Here is a 17,278-nt window from a genome sequence, read left to right as displayed (position 1 = left end):
TGAGAGAGGTGAACTTTGGGGAAATGACTGTTTTGCATTTGCTGTGATATTGCTGGAACAGTGGCAGTTGAGAGGGAAATCCCATGATGAAAGAGCCAGGCCGAACCATTGTCAACGCAACATCACAAGAAGGGGAACCAACTTCAGTTGTCTCCACATGCATCAGGATGCCAGCTTAGAGCTCCAAGCATCCATGAAGGACCTGTTAGCTGCCACATGAGGAAAGATGCCAACTCTAATACACAGGAAGTCCTGTGAGGTGAACAGCTCCTGGTCACATGTGGACTGGAGGCAAGAGTAGGGCAGTTGAGAACTCTGGAATAAAAGGTCCTAACACACATGGGTCACAACATGAACAGACCCATTGTAAGGATGGCATCTTAGAGAACAGAGAGGCCAAGCAGACGGGAGGCTTTTCTGAGTGCTCCCTGTCATCTGTACAGAAGTATTTACGGGTAGACTGAGATGTGCTGGCTTTCCCTCAAAATATTCTGGTCACTCCCTCCATGTCATCTCCAGCACTCTCTGAAAAACCAGAGACTCTTAGGAGTGGAGGAGGGACTGGGCTCGCCTAGGTACTGGGGCTAGTCTTGGAAGAGCCCTGGAAGACGGAAGGGCTGTGGGGAACTGTGAAGTCTTGCTTCAAATAGCACTAACCAAGATGGGAATGGTCACCCTGCAAAAGAGGAAGGGAAGTCTGTGTCCTCAGGGTGGAGCTGTCACTGCGCACAGGTCCCACCTGTGGGATGAGCCTGCACGTGGCAAACAGAACGCAGGCTGTGCGCTCCTTGCAATAAAGAGCTCATGCCGCCAGGGCAGCAGAAATCTCTTCTAAGAATTTGTCCTGAGAGGTTTGTTTGTAATATGAGTGGCTCCACATCACTTTCCTATAATGTCACTGGGAATATATTTTTCTAAATATAAATTTTCTAAATAAAATGAATTTTTTTCAGTAACATGAGATTTAAAAAAAAAAGCTCTAGAAAGAAAATCTACTTGTGGTATTAAACTGGGCATATAATGGTGAAAATAGGACTGAAGAGATGTCTCAGTCAGTGTTTCCACATGCACACACACATACACACACACAGACACACACACAGACACAAACACGAACACAGATACACACCACACACACAGACACATACCACACACACAGACACATACCATACACACAGACACACACAGGCACATACCACAGACACACACAGACACACACAGGCACATACCACAGGAACACAGACACATACCACACACAGAGACACACACAGACACATACCACACACACAGACACATACCACACACACAGACATATACCATACACACAGACACACACAGGCACATACCACAGACACACACAGACACACACAGGCACATACCACAGAAACACAGACACATACCACACACAGAGACACACACAGACACATACAACACACAGAGACACACAGAGACACACACACAGATACACACACAGAGACACAAACCACGCACATAGACATACACACACACACACACACACACACACACACACACACACACACACACACACACACACACACACACACACTCAAAACAAAGGAAACAAAAAGCCAAAGGTGGTGTGCTTTTGTAATCCCAGCTGGGGAGATTGGAGAGGCAGATAGGAGGGGGAAGGCATGTTGGCCAGCCATTTGGCAAGTGCCAAGCCAATGACAGAACCTGTTGAACAAAATAAAAGCAAACAACTCTCCCCCCTTTTCCCACCACCTGAGGCTGTCAAGGAGGCTCAGCAGGTGGAGGTGCTTGTAGTCAAGCCTGACAACCCCAGTTCCATCCCTGGGACACACATGGTGGGAGAGAGCTGGCTCCCAATGTTTGTTCTCTGGTCTCTAAATGATGCGTGCACACAAATAAATAGATGTTATAAAAATTTTAAGCCAGAAAAAAAAAAAAAACAAGATAGATAGGTCCTAATAAAGGCAGATGGACCTCTGACCTTACACAGCACATGCATGTATCAAAACCAACAACGGCCATGCACAGCTAGACAGAGACAGTAAAAACGGTGAATTTATGTGTTGTGCATTTTAGCACCACTAAATATGTAAAAGGGATTGGCTATGTTGAGTGGTGTGATATGTCAGAAATTACATCACAGAAGGAAATGTATGACTGTGGGAAAATAGGCAAAGAGCCAGATCTGCCAGATCTGAAGCCAGCATTGGGCTGAACTGGCGCTGGCGCTTACTTGTTGTTTTTGAGACAGGGTCTCATGTATTCCAGGGCGACCTCAGAGTTGCTATGTTGCTGGAGATGACTTTGAACTCCTGATCCTCCTGCCTCTGTCTCCCTGCTGCGATCATTGGTATGTGCCACGGTGTCCTGCATTGGGTACATTGTTTAAGAGTGGGAGTGTCAGGCTAGACTGGAAGGGAGAGTAGCACTACAGCTAAAAGTTGTGCTCAGGAAAGCTTTGCTGTTGGACTTGGGATGGCTCTGGTTCCAATCCCTAGCACTCGGGAAAAGCACAGTATGGTGGCGCACATCTGGAGCCCCAGGACTCGGGAATCAGACACAAGAGCTCATTGGCGAGGCAGCCAGCCAATCAGTGACTCCCTGGGCTCAGTAAGTGATGTTTCCAAAGGTAAGATAGGAACAGATGAAGGAATACAGTTGATACTGATACTGACCTGTGGCCTCCACATTGACATGTCATGTACATGCATGTGCATAGACACTGTGCACACACACACAGAGAGAGAGAGAGAGAGAGAGAGAGAGAGAGAGACAGAAATAGACAGAAACAGAGAGACAGAGAGACAAAGAAGAGAGAATTTCAGGTCAGGGACTGGAGAGATGGCTCTGTGGTTAAAGGAACCAGCAGCTCTTCCAAAGGACCCTGGCTCCCAGAACTCACAGGGCAGCTCACAGTAATTCAAGTCCCAGGGGATCTAAAGCCTTACAGCCTCCATCAGCACAGTATACATCGTGTGCAGGCAAAAACTCATACACATAAAAATTAAACAAACTTCAATGTCAGGCTATTAGCATTCATCTTTTGCAAATGGGGAAACTGAGGCTAAGAGGTAGAGCAGGGCTTTGAGGCTTGGAATCTCCTCTTGCCTGCCCATCTCAGGCTAATGTCTAGTCCGTGGTGAGCACGTTCTGGGGGTCACCTCTCTCCCTCCGGGTGGTCTTGTGGAGTAGACTAGTGAGTAGCATTGCAAGAGGAACTGACAGTGCTGTGGCCTGTGGTGTCTGTTGCAGGCTGTTGATGGAGAAGTGGGCGGATGACAGCCGGAACTGTGGTCATCACTGGGGGCATCTTGGCAACTGTGATTCTGCTCTGTATCATCGCTGTTCTGTGCTACTGTCGGCTTCAGGTACTCCCAAGAGATGGGGAAGGGGACTGGGTTGGAGTGGAGCCTGAAGAGTGGCTTCTGAGAGGGAGCCATCTAACCAGGGTCCAGGATAGAGTGCAGGAGGGTACAGCCAGACTTCAGGGGAGACGCTCTGCAATGGGGTCGGAGTATGTCTATGCTGTTCAGTGGCCCGCTGTCCAACTCACTGAAGGCTTTGGCTGAGACTCAGAGAGTGCCAAGGACTTAGCCAGTGACACATAGCCCTGCAAGATGGCAGCAGTGAACACTGTGTTGTCTTACATTTGCATATCCTTTCCCACCAGTTATAGAGGTTCTCCTATGTCTTCCCAAGAGGAGGGGGAACCCATGTGCAAGGCACACCCATTGCCTGTGACTCAACTCTAGGATATGAAATGGCTTACGTGCTCTGCCTACTTTCAGGTTTCTCACCCATCTGTGCCTCAGTTTATCTGCCTGCAAATGGGAGGTTAGAGTTACATCCAGCTGTGTGGGTGAGATAGATATTGCAGGGATCTCAGCTCCAAGTGGGCAGGGGTAGACAGTGGTGGTGGAGCAGGTGGAAGTGAATAAGAAGGGCCACCTTCAAATGGATGCTGGTGGGAAGTGCACTGTGGTCACCTGGTCCTCTGCCCACAGTATTACTGCTGCAAGAAGGACGAATCCGAGGAGGACGAGGAGGAACCCGACTTTGCCGTGCACTCCCACCTGCCGCCCCTGCATTCCAACCGCAACCTCGTGTTGACCAACGGGCCTGCTCTCTACCCAGCTGCCACCACCTCTTTCAGCCAAAAGTCCCCACAGGCTCGTGCCCTCTGCCGCAGCTGCTCCCACTACGAGCCACCCACCTTCTTCCTGCAGGAGCCAGAGGACGACGACTTTGAGGGTGTGCGCAACGGCGGGGGCCGTGTGGCCTACAAAAGCATCAGCCAGGAAGATGTGGAGCTGCCGTCTGCATCTGCGAGCTTTGGAGGCCTGCAGGCGCTCAACCCCAACCGCCTTTCTGCCATGCGAGAGGCCTTTTCCCGGAGCCGCAGTGTAAGCACGGATGTGTGACAGGTCTCTATCCTGCTGAGGCTCCAGTCCCTGGGTCCTGAGATCATGACGGGAGACCCGTGGCATACCCTGGCCCCATCTTCAGACCTCCGCCTAGCCTGTCTTCCCTGTGTCCTTGTCCTAGGGGCTCCAGGAATGGGGAACCCCTGGGCCATCTATGAGGATCAAGCCCAATGAACCTGATATGGCAGCTGTGAATAGGGACAGCTGGCGCAAGAAGGGAGGCAGGGGACAGGAGGGTAAGGCAAGGCTGTGTTGGGGCCCAGGGGCCAGGTCTTATTTCCAGGAAGTGAGAAGATGGATAATGTCAACCCTAGCAACTTGTCTGTCTCTGGCTTCATCGTCTTCCCTGTCAGTCTCTCGCCAGGCCTTGGGCTTCCTACCTGCTTAGGGGAGCAGTGGCCTCACTGGTTGCCAGTGGCCCAACAAGCATGAACCTTCTTTAGAGACTGTGGACCAAATAAATATTCTGTCCTTTCACCCTGTTTCTGCTTTCCCATCCTTCTCTCCACCCTCTCTTCATTCCTTCTCCCAGCTTCTGTCTCATGCTCATGAACCTAGATACCAAGCATCTGTCCCAAGTTTGAGATGCCCATTGCCCTGGCCTCCCTCAAGATGGACAAGTCTCCCTGTAAGCAGGGAGAGTTTTAGTGTCATCAGTACTTGGACACTTGCTCTATCCACTCTGCTTTTTGCTGAGAAAAGAGGCATAGGCACAGAGGGCCTAGCTCTGGGAGGAGTGACGCTAATACACATCCAGCACTTAGCCCTAACCCCAGACGAGTGACAGACACATCCAGCTAGGTTGCAGAAACACTGGAAGTGGCCCAGCTATGCACCAGAGGTCTTAGGTGTCGACTTGCTGTGACTCTTAGGCAGGCCATCCCATTCATAGGCTTGCCTCCTCATACATGTACTTTGGGGGGTGAGGGGACTGGCTGCAGAAAGCCTTTTGAACTCTGGTCCTCAGCAGGTAGAGGTCCTTAGGGGAAGCTGAGCTATAGAACATCCACTTCTTGTTTCCTGCTCAGAATGAGGCACCCTGGGCCCAGCCAGCCAGAGCTCACTGCCCCTTATGAAAGTCTTGTCTTTACCTATGCCACTCCAAGCCCTCAACTGTCTGAGAAATTGTATCAGGTAGCCAAGATGCTCCAAACCCAGGGCCCTACCCATCAGGAATGCAGCTCTCCTGCTCCTAAAAGAGACACCATTCTTGGCAGCATAGCCTCAACTTCCTTTCCCCTTGGGCTGTTTTTCATCCCCAGGCCCTGCCATGGAGCTCCAAATGGGAACAAGTGTCCCGTGAAGGTGCCTTCCTGTAGGACAGTGGCCACCCCTGGGCCAGATACCACAGCAGAGACCTCCACACTTATTACAGGCAGCTGAACAACACTAGTGAGGATCTGCTGTCTTTGGCATTCTGAATTCCTTCTTCTTTTCTTTTCCTGCCTCAGTTTGGTTTTGCTAACAGAATCCACCCTTAGAAACAGACGCCCCAGCCTACTTCTTTCCCCTCTACTTCCTTTGTCCCATTCCATCCTGTGGCATCTGTCCTTTGCATTGCTTGGGGTATGGGTGAGATAGGGAGGGGTGCTCTGGGCTGTTCTGTCTCTGCCTCCTATTCCCCCTTCATTTTTTACCCCCACCATCTCTGTATAGATCCATAGACATCTTCAAAGTGAATTAAGTATCTTCCCTACCACTTAACACCATCACGGGACCAGCCAGGGACCCACACAGCACCCTGAAAAAAGCAAAAGCCAATAAATTTGTTTCCCACAGCATGGTGCATGGCTGCTTGTCTGTCCACCCACTGGGCAACTTCAGGCACAGACCCTCCCTGGAAGCAGATGGAGTCCACCTTCCCAGCCCAAGCTGCTGAGTTCTCTCAGGAGCTGGGCCCAGCTCTCAGGCAAAGGGGGCATCCTAACAAGCCACCTTTGTTTTCCAGTTCCCCGGGGCTTTCATGACTGTTGTTAACCAATCAGAAGAATGGATTGAACATGATGGGCTGTGTTTCTTGGGGACAAGTGGCTGACTGTCCCTGAGCTTACATCAGCATAGTTGCACACTGATGATACCCACCTTAAAAAGATGAAACCAGCCATTGCATACCTGACACAGAGCCCAGCATAAGAGCTGCACAGCAAAGGCCAACAGGAAGGAGTGTGGGATGAAGCAGAAAAAGAGAAAATCAGGAAGGGTAGGAGCATGGAGAGGTAGTGGTGGGACTCAGGTGTGGCTAAGACCTCAGCCCCTGAGACACATGGACACTGCTCTGGCTGAGCCCAGCTGGTGACCTGAAGTACAACTGTCTCCCAAACCACTAACTCCTGGATTTGGGGGGCTAAAATAAATTCTCTAGGAACAGCCATCCTGATGCCCCTGTGGTATAGGCACATACAGAAGCAACAATGTAGTGGGCTGTGTTGCTACCTCAGTTTCCCCCAAAGCACTAAGCCCTTTAGGAACAAAGCTGTTTGCCAGACCTGTCCTGGGAAGACTGACCACAAAGCAGAGGAGACAGCCACAAGCCTCCCTACTACCTGGGGCCTCCAGGGTACTGAGACTGACTAACCTTGGTCATCTTAGATTCAGCCCTGTCTTCCCTGCCTCCCTGGGGGCTGTGTGTGTGTGTGTGTGTGTGTGTGTGTGTGTATGTGTGCATGCACATATGTGTGCTGGTTTTTTTTCCATTCTCTCTCACTCAGGAAAGCCCAGTCTGAAGAGCATCCCCCCAGTCTGAAGAGCCCCTTGTGTCTCAGCACCCACTAGAACCACCCTGATGTGGGAAGCTGTGTACATAGCCCTGAGGATGGTCCTTGAGAGTAGTAGATGGCCGTACATGAAAGCTGAGCCCACAGCTGCAGGCACTCTTGGAAGCCCCATCCTGTATCCTGTAGCCTTCCAGTGCCATCTGCTCCCCCAGCATTCCTGTAGTCCTGTGTTCCATCCTCATAATGAGCCCCAGATCCAGGAGAGCTAAAAAATGGCGGGAGATTCATGCCGGTTTCTACCTCAACGTTGTTCTGCTGCCCATAGAGCCTCTCCCTGTTCACTCCCTGCTCCTCTGGTTGCCTTTTATCTACTCTTTGTCCCTGACTGCCCTGTTCCTACCCATCTGTGTACCTGCTGTCCAGCAAAAATACCCATACATTTTTGCCCAAAGTAACGGAAACCCCAGCATGCTGCCATAAATACAGCCGCTTTATTAACATGCACCAGTAAGTAGTGAGGAGGCTGGCAGGGACACCCAGGAAAACGGGCAGTCCCTTCCACCTACAAAGGAACTCTGGGGGCGGGGACAGTGGCACTAATGCCATAGGAAGGGGTACCTTCAGTACTTCCAGAAACAGGCCAGCCTGGGCTCCTCAGCTGACCCAAGGCCCCTCCTTACCCAAGACAGGCAAAGAAAGGAGACTTTCTCCTTCCTGCAAGTCACCTTGAGAGGGTTCTGTCACATCAGAGTTGGGTCTGGAAAATGGGCAGGTACTGCCTACTCTGGTTTCTGGACTCGAGTCCTCTCTTATGGGCACAGACACAGGATCCTAGAGTGCATGTACAACTTCCTGCAGCAGGGTGGCTCCATCTGAGAAGGGGCCTGTGAGCACTGGAGGATCTCACCCAGGGCAGAGACAAGGCCACAATGTCAAAGTCCCTTCTTGTCAGTTATGCTCTGTGTCACATCTTCACAGTCCAGAATCCCCTGCAGGGTGGGTGTCCTAGGAGAGCCCCAGGATGGCATGCTTATGTCTCAGGGGCAATGGCAGCAGCTAGGAGTGGGGAGGCCTGCAGGAGCGACAGCAGGCTTTACTGTAGTACCAATGGCCGCAGAGGTTCACTTTGATGGCCAGTGCGCAGTTGGTGCCTGGCTGGTCCTGGCAGCTATCATCTGGAGAAGGGATACAGTAAAAAAGGGAAGGATGAAATAAAATGCCAGAAGACCAAGGGAGAGCAGCTCTCAGGATCCCCAACTCTTGCCATATTGTCTCACAAAGGTGGGAGCTCACTGAGGGCAGCCCAGCTGTCCCACTATGACCTGGTCAACAGAAAGGCCTCTCAGTTTGGGTCCAGAGGACCCCAGCTACTACAGATCTCAGCTATCCCTGTCCTAATATAATCCCTTCCTGAGGAAAATATGGATCCACTAAGAGATTTGATCTGATCACCTGAGGAGCAAAACCCTAGGATTTGGGAGAGTCCCTGATTCCTTCTGAAAAGTCCAGACACCTGCAGAGCCTGTGGGTTCCTCTCCCCTTTCCTCAGTATTCCCAAAGTAGAACTCACCTTCCCCTACATTTGGCATAAACTTTGGAGAGTGGACATTGTCTATCTTTCCAGGTACCCAAGCCAGGGACCATGCTTGAGACCTCCCCGCCACCTGGAGTTGTTGCTCAGACCAGGTCATATCGGTCCCTGGTCCCACAGCTTCCCCAACCACATTTTAGGTCAGTGCCTTTTCCAGTACACATATCTCCATGTGGGTTCCCTGAGCCCCAGCTAGGCCATCGCCCTCAGAGAAGACCTCTCATGTAGACACACGTATGTGTCTCTCCAGATGCTGCCCTGACTGACGTCTATTGTTCTCTAGACCCTGACTCTGACCACAACTCCTCTAGACACCCCATGCCCTGTGCCCAGCCTCTCCCTTCTCACCTGGGGGCTCTGTGGGACATGGCTGCAAGTCACAAGCCTGCCTGCCAACAGGCTTCACCAGTGGGTCACATCCACGGACAATGTCGGTTCCCTGGTAACACTTCACGTCTCGCATTCTCACACCTACTCCACATGTCTTGGTGCACTGGTGTGGGACAGACAGAGAGACAAATAGGTGCATAATGAGGCTCCCCATTGTGACAGAGACAGGGAACCTCATCACCTAGGACCCGTTCTTTGCACCATAACCATCCCATAGGCTGGCCAGGACACAGCAGTTCCTTGGAACCTAGAGGCTGAGCTGGACGAAGTAGAGGTAGCAGGAGGAATGGCACCGTCTGGCTGTTCTGCCTCAGTTTTTCCAGCCTCACAGTGAGAGGGTAGCCCCTCCTGTGCCAACTATGACCTGCTGAGTGCTCAGGTTCCATCTGTCTCAGATTAGTGACACAGAGTATTTGCCATGAACCAATCAATGCAACATCCAGAGCCGTCACTCTGAGTCCAGATGTTCCCCTCAGAAAGCATGCTGAGCTACCCAGAATACCAGGGACATCTGCTGACCCCAATTACCCTGCTATCCCCCTGCCAAGATACTGCAGGCAATGGTTCCCTGATGTGGTGACCCTGCATCACCCAGACATGCCTGGACCTGAGGTCTGGGGAGGCCCCTGCCCCAGGCTCACCCCTTGTCTGGTTACCAGACACAGAGGAACTGATGAAGGCTGACATGAGGCCACCTGCCTGCTCACTTTCCCTGAGAAAAGGAGAGGCTGGCTTGGCACAGGCAGAGGGGATACTTTGCCTTTGCAGATGCAGTAAAGATAAGTGGGCTCCTGGCAGGTCCTACAGCCTGCTTGTCTGTCCCTGGCAAGTCCATGGAACAGAATAGTTAAATGGGAAAAGCACTGAGCTGGTACATCATGAAGTGGCAGCCATAGAGAATGGCATTGCCCCAGCCAGGGGCAAAAAGGACAGACTTCCACATGTCCACCACACATGTGCTCCAGTCTGCTCTTTCTGTCTCATCGGGGTAATATGGGAAGCACTCCTTCGTGGCTACTTTGGGACCCCCCTCCCCTTATTTTTTCTCCTCCCTTCCCATTGCCTATCATGGTCCCAGAGTTACTACTCTCTGGCCATACAGCTACCATGAGACCAGTATTCTTCTTAAAGTGCACAAATCACTGGACTCGCCAGGCCCCAGCCAGACCTCTGGCTAGGCTCAGTCAGTTCAGAGGGGACCTTCACGCCAGAGACACCTGTGAGTCCCTCTACCTCCTTCCCCTAATGATGCTTGCTGGTCCTCAAGCTCTGCCATGCACCCTCTAGGCAACCATAGCCCTACCTCCTTCCTTCTTATCTTGGTGATGGTGTTCATTGGTGGACACCACAGTGAGTGTGTGTCTGTTTGTGTGTTCATGTGTGTGTGTGTGCGTGTGCGTGTAGAAGAACCCTGGAGTTCCCAAGCTCTCCTTTAAGAAGGGCAGCCACCCGGGCCTCACCACACAGAGCTCTTGGACTTTCATGTCTTGGATCTGTAAGCTACCCATTCCTGCAGCTAAACCTAGAGAGGACACTATAGAACACCACAGTGAAGGCTCTGGCCTCCAGGCCCCAACAAGAACTCCACATCGTTCCCAAGCATTCAGAGTTGACCTATGTAAGGCCCAAAGCCACAGGCAGCTAGAAACCTTGTGCTACTCAGCCTGGCCACATGAGTCCTGTCCTCAGCCTGACAAGAGATGCTTAAAGATATCTCTGAACTCCCCATGTCCTTGCACAGAACAGACCTGTCTTTTGCTATGGGATGGACATAAGAGAAGGCAATGGCATATAGATGTTGATACGAGTTAATAAAAGGTAACATCTAGATGTGAGGTCTCTGTGATATTAGGAAAGCTTGGGCCAGGCAGTGGTGGCGCACGCCTTTAATCCCAGCACTTTGGAGGCAGAGGCAGGCGGATTTCTGAGTTCGAGGCCAGCCTGGTCTACAGAGTGAGTTCCAGGACAGCCAGGGCTACACAGAGAAACCCTGTCTCGAAAAACCAAAAAAAAAAAAAAAAAAAAAAAAAGAAGGAAAGCTTGGAATGCTGACAAGTCCTAAAGAGTGGTATGACCTGTCAGTCAGGCTGAAGAGGACCAGGTGCAGTTAATGCTGTGCCAATCAGAGACTAGACAGGGAGCCCCTCCCACCCCGTGGGCTAGCCCCTCCCACCCCACTCTGATATTCCTTGTGTCTCTACCTGCCCATAACTAGCCCACACTTATGGATGAGGCTACTCCTGGGTCCCGTATCTAATGCCCCTTAAAAATCTGCCTGCATGTTGGAAATCTCAACTTCAGTTTCTTCCTCTCCATAAGTGCCAATTAGAAAAGAGATGTGGAGACAAGTGCCGGGCCACAGCCACAGCTGCCCGCAGTGACCTCTAGCGGTGAGGGCAGGTTCTTGCTTCAGAGATGAGGGCGCAGCTCTGTTCTGCCTAGTAGTTACAGCTTGTTCTTCAGCCCAGTGTCTTAAGCTACAGCTCACATTCTGCCTCCTGTGTGCTCAAGTGTCACATCCCTGCCTTAGCCGTGCCTCGGTCAATCTTACTCCCCTCTCTGTCTACAGGAATTGGACTACCCTTCAGAGAGTACTGGGCACACTAGCTACCAAGCACCACCACTTACAAGCTTCAACTTTAAGCCAGAAGTAACCAGGCCCAGACAGGCCCACAGAAAGAGTAGCAGGGACACCCAGGTAAGATCAGAAAAGGTTTCTGGCCGGCTCTCCTCCAGCTAATCTAGAAGCATCCAGGGACTAGCACCCTGGATGACTGAGGCTCGGAGGAAGGCTTGATGGACACTGCCAGGATGGATGTTCTGTCGCAGGATCAGAGCCCAAACCTAGTTTAAAGCAGCCTCACCAGGGCTTGCTGGGCACTCACCTCTGACCAGGGGCTGGTGTACCACTTGAAGCAAGGTCTCTCAAAGCATGTGCTCTCCTCAGGGGGCTTCCTGGCTAATCCACATTCAGGGCCACTGCGCATCTGGGGCTTCCCGTTAGCCAGCTCCATGCAGAGAACCAACCGCTTTTTCACACCACGCCCACAGGTGGTGTTGCACTGAGAAGGGCCAGACAGGATGGGTCAGTGGAGCTAGAACCCAGACCACAGCAGTTCTGGTGGTCAGGGACTGGGCAGTGATGTTTGGGTGAAAGGGTAAGCACTTTCAGCTGGGGTACTGGCTGAGGACTCTTTGTTCAGTAACCATTTGGCCCATCCAGATTTGATCAAAAGCAATTGGTCCCCAAACCATCTGTTTTGAAACAAATTGGCTAATGTAATTTGCCCAAGGATGATCAGGCCAAAATCAATTCTGTAGAAAGCAATTTGGCTCAAGATTATTTAGTTAATAGAGGTCCTGCTGGAAACCATTGACTGAGAGCAATTGTCTGAAATGGCAAGTTGGTGACAATGACAGGTTGAGACATAAGACAAAAGTCGTGATTACAAAAGGTCATCAAGGCCCCATGGGCTAAAAGTGCCAGCAGCCAATACCCTAGTCTGTGGCTTTGTGTCTCCCAGAACAGGGCCCAGCTAGAAAACACTGAGGACCTGCAGACACCCCTAGGGGAGGAGACAGGAAATGGTTTTACTACCTTTTTGGCTTTTTTCAGAATAAAATGTTAGTCAAATGTTCTTCCTAGGTGTGTCATGAGTTCTTCCTTATGACCAGCCATTGACACTCAGGCAAAATCTCCCCCATCCCTTGTGTGAACCAGAGAAATGTCCTAGTCAGGCTCCTGGGTACTCACCCTTTCCCAGTCCTGAGCCAGCCAGTGTGCTGGGCAGTTCTTGTCCCCACAGGGGTGGATGGCCAGAGGCTTTGTCTCTGTCTGGCATTGAGACTCAGGGACTACCCGTCCATCGCTGGTCTTACAGTACACGTGCCTGATCGTGCGGCCCTGTCCACAGCTCCCACTGCACTGCAAGAGGGAGCAGCTGGTAGGATAACAGGGACCGGTACACAAGCCCCCCGACCTGTAGCATCCCCAGATAAAAGAAACAGCTTCCAGGACAGTGTGCAAAACAGTTCCCATGGTAACCACTTTTAAAATAACATTTCTGTTCTAATTACAGAAACAACATGCTCAGTGCAAAGCACACACAGAGAAAAGCACAGTTCAAAGGTCACCTAAGCCCCGCCCCCACCAGAGAGGACCCTACCTTGCATATGAGCAGCTCTGTTCCGGATAAGAGAGACAGATGGAGACAGACAGGAAGGGAAAACAGGCATGGAGAGTCAGAGGCAGGGACAGGGAGAGGCATGCAGACAGAGAGACACAGAGAAGGAGAGGTGGAGTCAGGAGAGGTGGGGACAGAGAAATCATTAATGGGGTGATGTCCACTCTTGTTTCTGACAAGGGTTTGAGTCCCTAAAGGAGTGGAAGGGAGGTTATTATACTCTTCTTCTCTTGTCTTTGCTCCAGATAGATGGTAAAACTAAGACAAAGCAGAGCCCTCAGGCCAGGGCCCCATTTCTGTTCTAATTACAAAAATAGCTAGCCCCATTCCTTGAACCCTGCCCTCACCGGTCCCCAGTCTGAGACAGTCCACTGGCGGTCACAGGGAGGCCCTGTACAGTTCTTCTCGCCTACAGGCCGGGTGCTGGGGTCACACAGCTTCTCGTCCTCGGAACAGCGGATGTCTCTGGTCACTACGCTGCGCTCCCCACATTTGGCCGTGCACTACAAGGAAGCCAGGGTGACAAGTATCATGGTGTCTGTTGTCAGGCACAGGCTACCACCCAGCATCTGTAGATAGACGCTCACCTCTGACCACTCAGACATCTCCCACTGTGGCCCGCAGGCCGGGTTGCGGCACGTCTTGCGTTCCTCCGGCCGTACAGCCTCCGTGGCTTCACAGAGGTCACTGTACACAGAGCTGTCAAAGCCAGGGGACAGCATCTTCCAGCAGCGCACGATGCGGAACTGATGACCCTCACCACAGGTGCGTGAGCACTCACTCCAGCTGCTGGTCTCCCACCTGCCTCAGGAGCGAGGACAGCCCTCAGTGGCTCCAAATCACACAGGCCAAACCAGACTGGAAGGAGGTGAGACCCACCAGTGTGGGCTGTGCCCATGTCAGCCCTGTGTTAGACAACACTACGTGGAATGCTGGATGCATGCCCTGAAAGTGCTCACAGCCTTCACCTATGCTCACCCCCAGGCCTTCTTTCTTTGTCACTTCTGTCCCCTGCTTCATGCCTTTCACATTTGCCACCCTTTGTGTTCATACTCCAGAGCTCCAGGCCTTGCTTGCCCTTCTGGGTCATACAGGTGACTGTGGCCTCCTCTGGACAATTGATTCTTCATGAGCAAAGGTGGATCAAAGTGTGTGAGTCTAGCTCATACCCAGAGACCCAGAGAAGGGCCTGTCCAGTGTGCAGGATGACCACCCATCTCTACCTTCCACACTGAGTGGGGTTATAAAAGACTGGAGTTCTCCATGCAGGTCCTCTGAGAAGACACACTTGGAAAAGAATCTAAATGGAGTACAGGCCAGCTCTGTAGTGGGCGCTACACAGGAACACACCACACAAAGGAACACATGTCCAGATATAGCAGCCAGAAGAGAAGAGGGAGTGTGGTCATGCTACAGAGCAGGAGATACGTGGCTCCCTGCAAGGGACACCCAGGACCTGCTTCTGCCTTGAAGACAAGAGACATGAGACTAGAAAGATGGGGCTCCACTCATACCCCAGGGAGTAATCCTCCTTAGCTTACAGAGATACTACTTGCACAGGCTGGCCTCTGTGCAAAGATAGCCCTCTAGTAGAGAGAGTAATGCAGAAGAAAACCTATGGTGTAATGTTTAGTGACCATCCCATGTGCTCTGCTCTGACCCACACACAGCCCCACAGCTCAGCTCACAACAGAGCCCTAGAGTGAACACATACACACACACATGCATGTGCATTTGCTCACTCATCCTGACACCCAGTTTGGTGCTCCAGGACAGGTACCTGGGCTGGCACTCCCTCCCAGCGCAGAATTCGTGGACAGGCTCAGGACGGGTCAGGGCATCGCAGTAGCTGTCTTCTACTTCAACACCATCATAGCGAACACACATGGCATAGGTGGACATGACTCCTAGATCCAGGGAAAGGGAAGGGTCTGTAAACCGTGTGGTTAACAGGAAGTACCTTGGACACCAACAGACATGGTGAGCCTCGTGACCTTGGGTAGGTCACATGATCAGTCTGAGATCTGCTTCTTGGGTTGGGGGTGGTGAAAGCCTAGCATGAGGAGCAGGAAAGCTCTGTGGGCCAGAATCTGAGGATCAGACTTCTTTCTTTGCCTAGCCCCTCCAGCCCAGCTCAGGCATCTAACTCACCTGCCACAAACCTAGATGGTCTTACAGAGGCAGAGTCAGTTACAGCCAGGTACCCTAAGACACATTTGTCTGACAAAGTCCATTTATGGCAGAAGAGTGGGCCCAGGTTGAAAAACCAAACCATTGCACCAAGACAGTCCTGTCCCCAGACATCAGCTTAGGGGCCTCAGCTCTTACTCAACTAGCACCTCCAAATGCCTTTAACTATTTGTGAAGCTTTTTCTGGGATCCCTGAATTCTAAAATACCAAGGGGATATGAAGGGTCACACACACACACAAGACCTGGTCACACCTCCTCTTCTTCCTCCTCGGCCTACTTCCTTACATGTCAGAGAAAGCCTGTACATGGGCTCTCTAAAAGGTGAGCATCCCCTGATCTGGAGCAAGGTGTGCCAGGATCTTGCTTTGCTGAGGAAAGCCAAGGGAGGCACTGTAATGTGAAAGAAATGTCTGGGGTTTCCAGTGGTTCTACCTGTCCAGAGGTGTCTGAGGCTTAATGCCCTCTGCTGCTCCAAACCCCAGCTCTGGAGTCTGAGGAGAACCCAAACATGTATTTTGTTTTGTTTTTATTCCATGAGGGCCAAGCCAGGCTGCAATTACTGGTCCCTCCTCTGCCAGCACTGGGCTGTGCAGCCATCAGCCTGCTGGAGGAGACCAGGAGCTTCCTGGCCAGGTTTACTTGGAACATTTCAGGCCTCAGAGACACTAGCTCTGGGACCCAGGGACATACAGACAGGGTTGGGAACTTGTGCAGCTGCCCCAAGTACCTGGCTGTGCTTTGGTTTGCCATCATGGAATGGAAACACACTGAAGAAAAATCCAAATTCCATCTAGCAGAGCCTCCAGATTTGTCATGGCCCCAGAGTGCTCATTTCCAGAATGGGAAATTTCCAGAAAGGTACAAGATCAAAATGTCACTTTTCTAGGCACCTTTTCCTTATACCTGTCTTGAGTGGGAAGCTTCTCAAAACTTCTTGACCACAGAGCCCTTGCCTTGAGCTGAAGTGTGCTTTGAGCCCTGAGGCATGAAATAGACAAGACCAGCTATCCATCATCAGTAACAATCCCCCCAGTTCCCTTAGCTCCTAGGAGGCTATGCTGTGCTCTAGGGGACTGAAGAACAGTCTAGAAGCTATACCCTGAGTCCAAGACCACCTGATCACACTGCTGTTCCAAAACAACAAATCTAAGATCCTCACCATGGCTGGGGCGTCAGGGTGCAGAGAAGGCAGGCCTCACAGCCCAGCACACCCTCAAAAGCAGATCTCAGCATGGAGGAGGGGAAGAGAAGTGGGTGCACTCATGACTCTCTGTAGAATATCTGCAGATGTATGCATCTACAGCTGGCAAAACTCACACCCCGGCCTCGCCTCTTCAGCATGGCTGCAGTTTTGCTCATCAAATTTAAGCCCTGGGAAGAGTGGAACCTACCAGACAGCTCGCAATGTTAGGGCAGAAGGGGCTGAGGCAGTGAATCATCACAGTGTGGACCCTGCCTTTGTCCTGTCTGACAGTGTTGCCCAGATGGGTCAGTGCCTCTTGAGGTCACAGGGGCCTCTCTACTTCTGGCATCTTTGTCTGAGGTAAAGCTCATCCCTTCCCTCGTATCAGACCTGTCCTATTTCCTTTCTTCCTGTGTCTTTCTCTGTACTGTGGGCCACATAGAACATCCCTGCTTCTTGTCCTGGCCACTGTCTAAGTGTTGAAAGACAATGGTGTCATGTTCTCCCTGGAGATGTCACCTACCGTTACCTACCGAGGGCCATTCATCAAGTGCCTTGCCATCAAGGCTGCCTCAACCTGGAGACATCCCAAGTGATGTCGCCTCC

The 17,278-nt window shown here is 51.6% G+C and overlaps 2 protein-coding genes across 5 annotated transcripts in view; one reads left to right on the top strand and one right to left on the bottom strand.

Annotated features, from left to right (window-relative positions):
• The window catches only part of Fam163b (family with sequence similarity 163 member B), a 29,411-nt gene extending 23,215 nt beyond the window's left edge, over positions 1-6,196 (top strand). The window contains exons 2-3 of the mRNA XM_034493806.2: positions 3,247-3,362; positions 3,999-6,196. Coding sequence (XP_034349697.1) covers positions 3,270-3,362; positions 3,999-4,415 — 510 coding nt within the window. The 5' untranslated portion in view covers positions 3,247-3,269 and the 3' untranslated portion in view covers positions 4,416-6,196. The remainder of the gene's footprint in view (positions 1-3,246; positions 3,363-3,998) is intronic.
• A 1,408-nt stretch (positions 6,197-7,604) lies between these two features.
• The window catches only part of Adamtsl2 (ADAMTS like 2), a 29,842-nt gene continuing 20,168 nt past the window's right edge, over positions 7,605-17,278 (bottom strand). For all 4 annotated transcript variants that reach the window (XM_076928324.1, XM_034493721.2, XM_076928323.1 and 1 more), the window contains exons 13-19: positions 15,078-15,204; positions 13,885-14,098; positions 13,645-13,800; positions 12,868-13,038; positions 11,999-12,175; positions 9,072-9,216; positions 7,605-8,307 (exon numbers count right to left, since the gene is read on the bottom strand). In XM_076928324.1, coding sequence (XP_076784439.1) covers positions 8,189-8,307; positions 9,072-9,216; positions 11,999-12,175; positions 12,868-13,038; positions 13,645-13,800; positions 13,885-14,098; positions 15,078-15,204 — 1,109 coding nt within the window. In that variant the 3' untranslated portion in view covers positions 7,605-8,188. The remainder of the gene's footprint in view (positions 8,308-9,071; positions 9,217-11,998; positions 12,176-12,867; positions 13,039-13,644; positions 13,801-13,884; positions 14,099-15,077; positions 15,205-17,278) is intronic.

The sequence above is a fragment of the Arvicanthis niloticus genome, chromosome 2 (genome assembly GCF_011762505.2).
Source record: "Arvicanthis niloticus isolate mArvNil1 chromosome 2, mArvNil1.pat.X, whole genome shotgun sequence".
Classification (NCBI taxonomy): domain Eukaryota; kingdom Metazoa; phylum Chordata; class Mammalia; order Rodentia; family Muridae; genus Arvicanthis; species Arvicanthis niloticus.
Note: the sequence above shows the minus strand (reverse complement) of the source record. Positions and strands in the feature narration are given on the sequence as shown.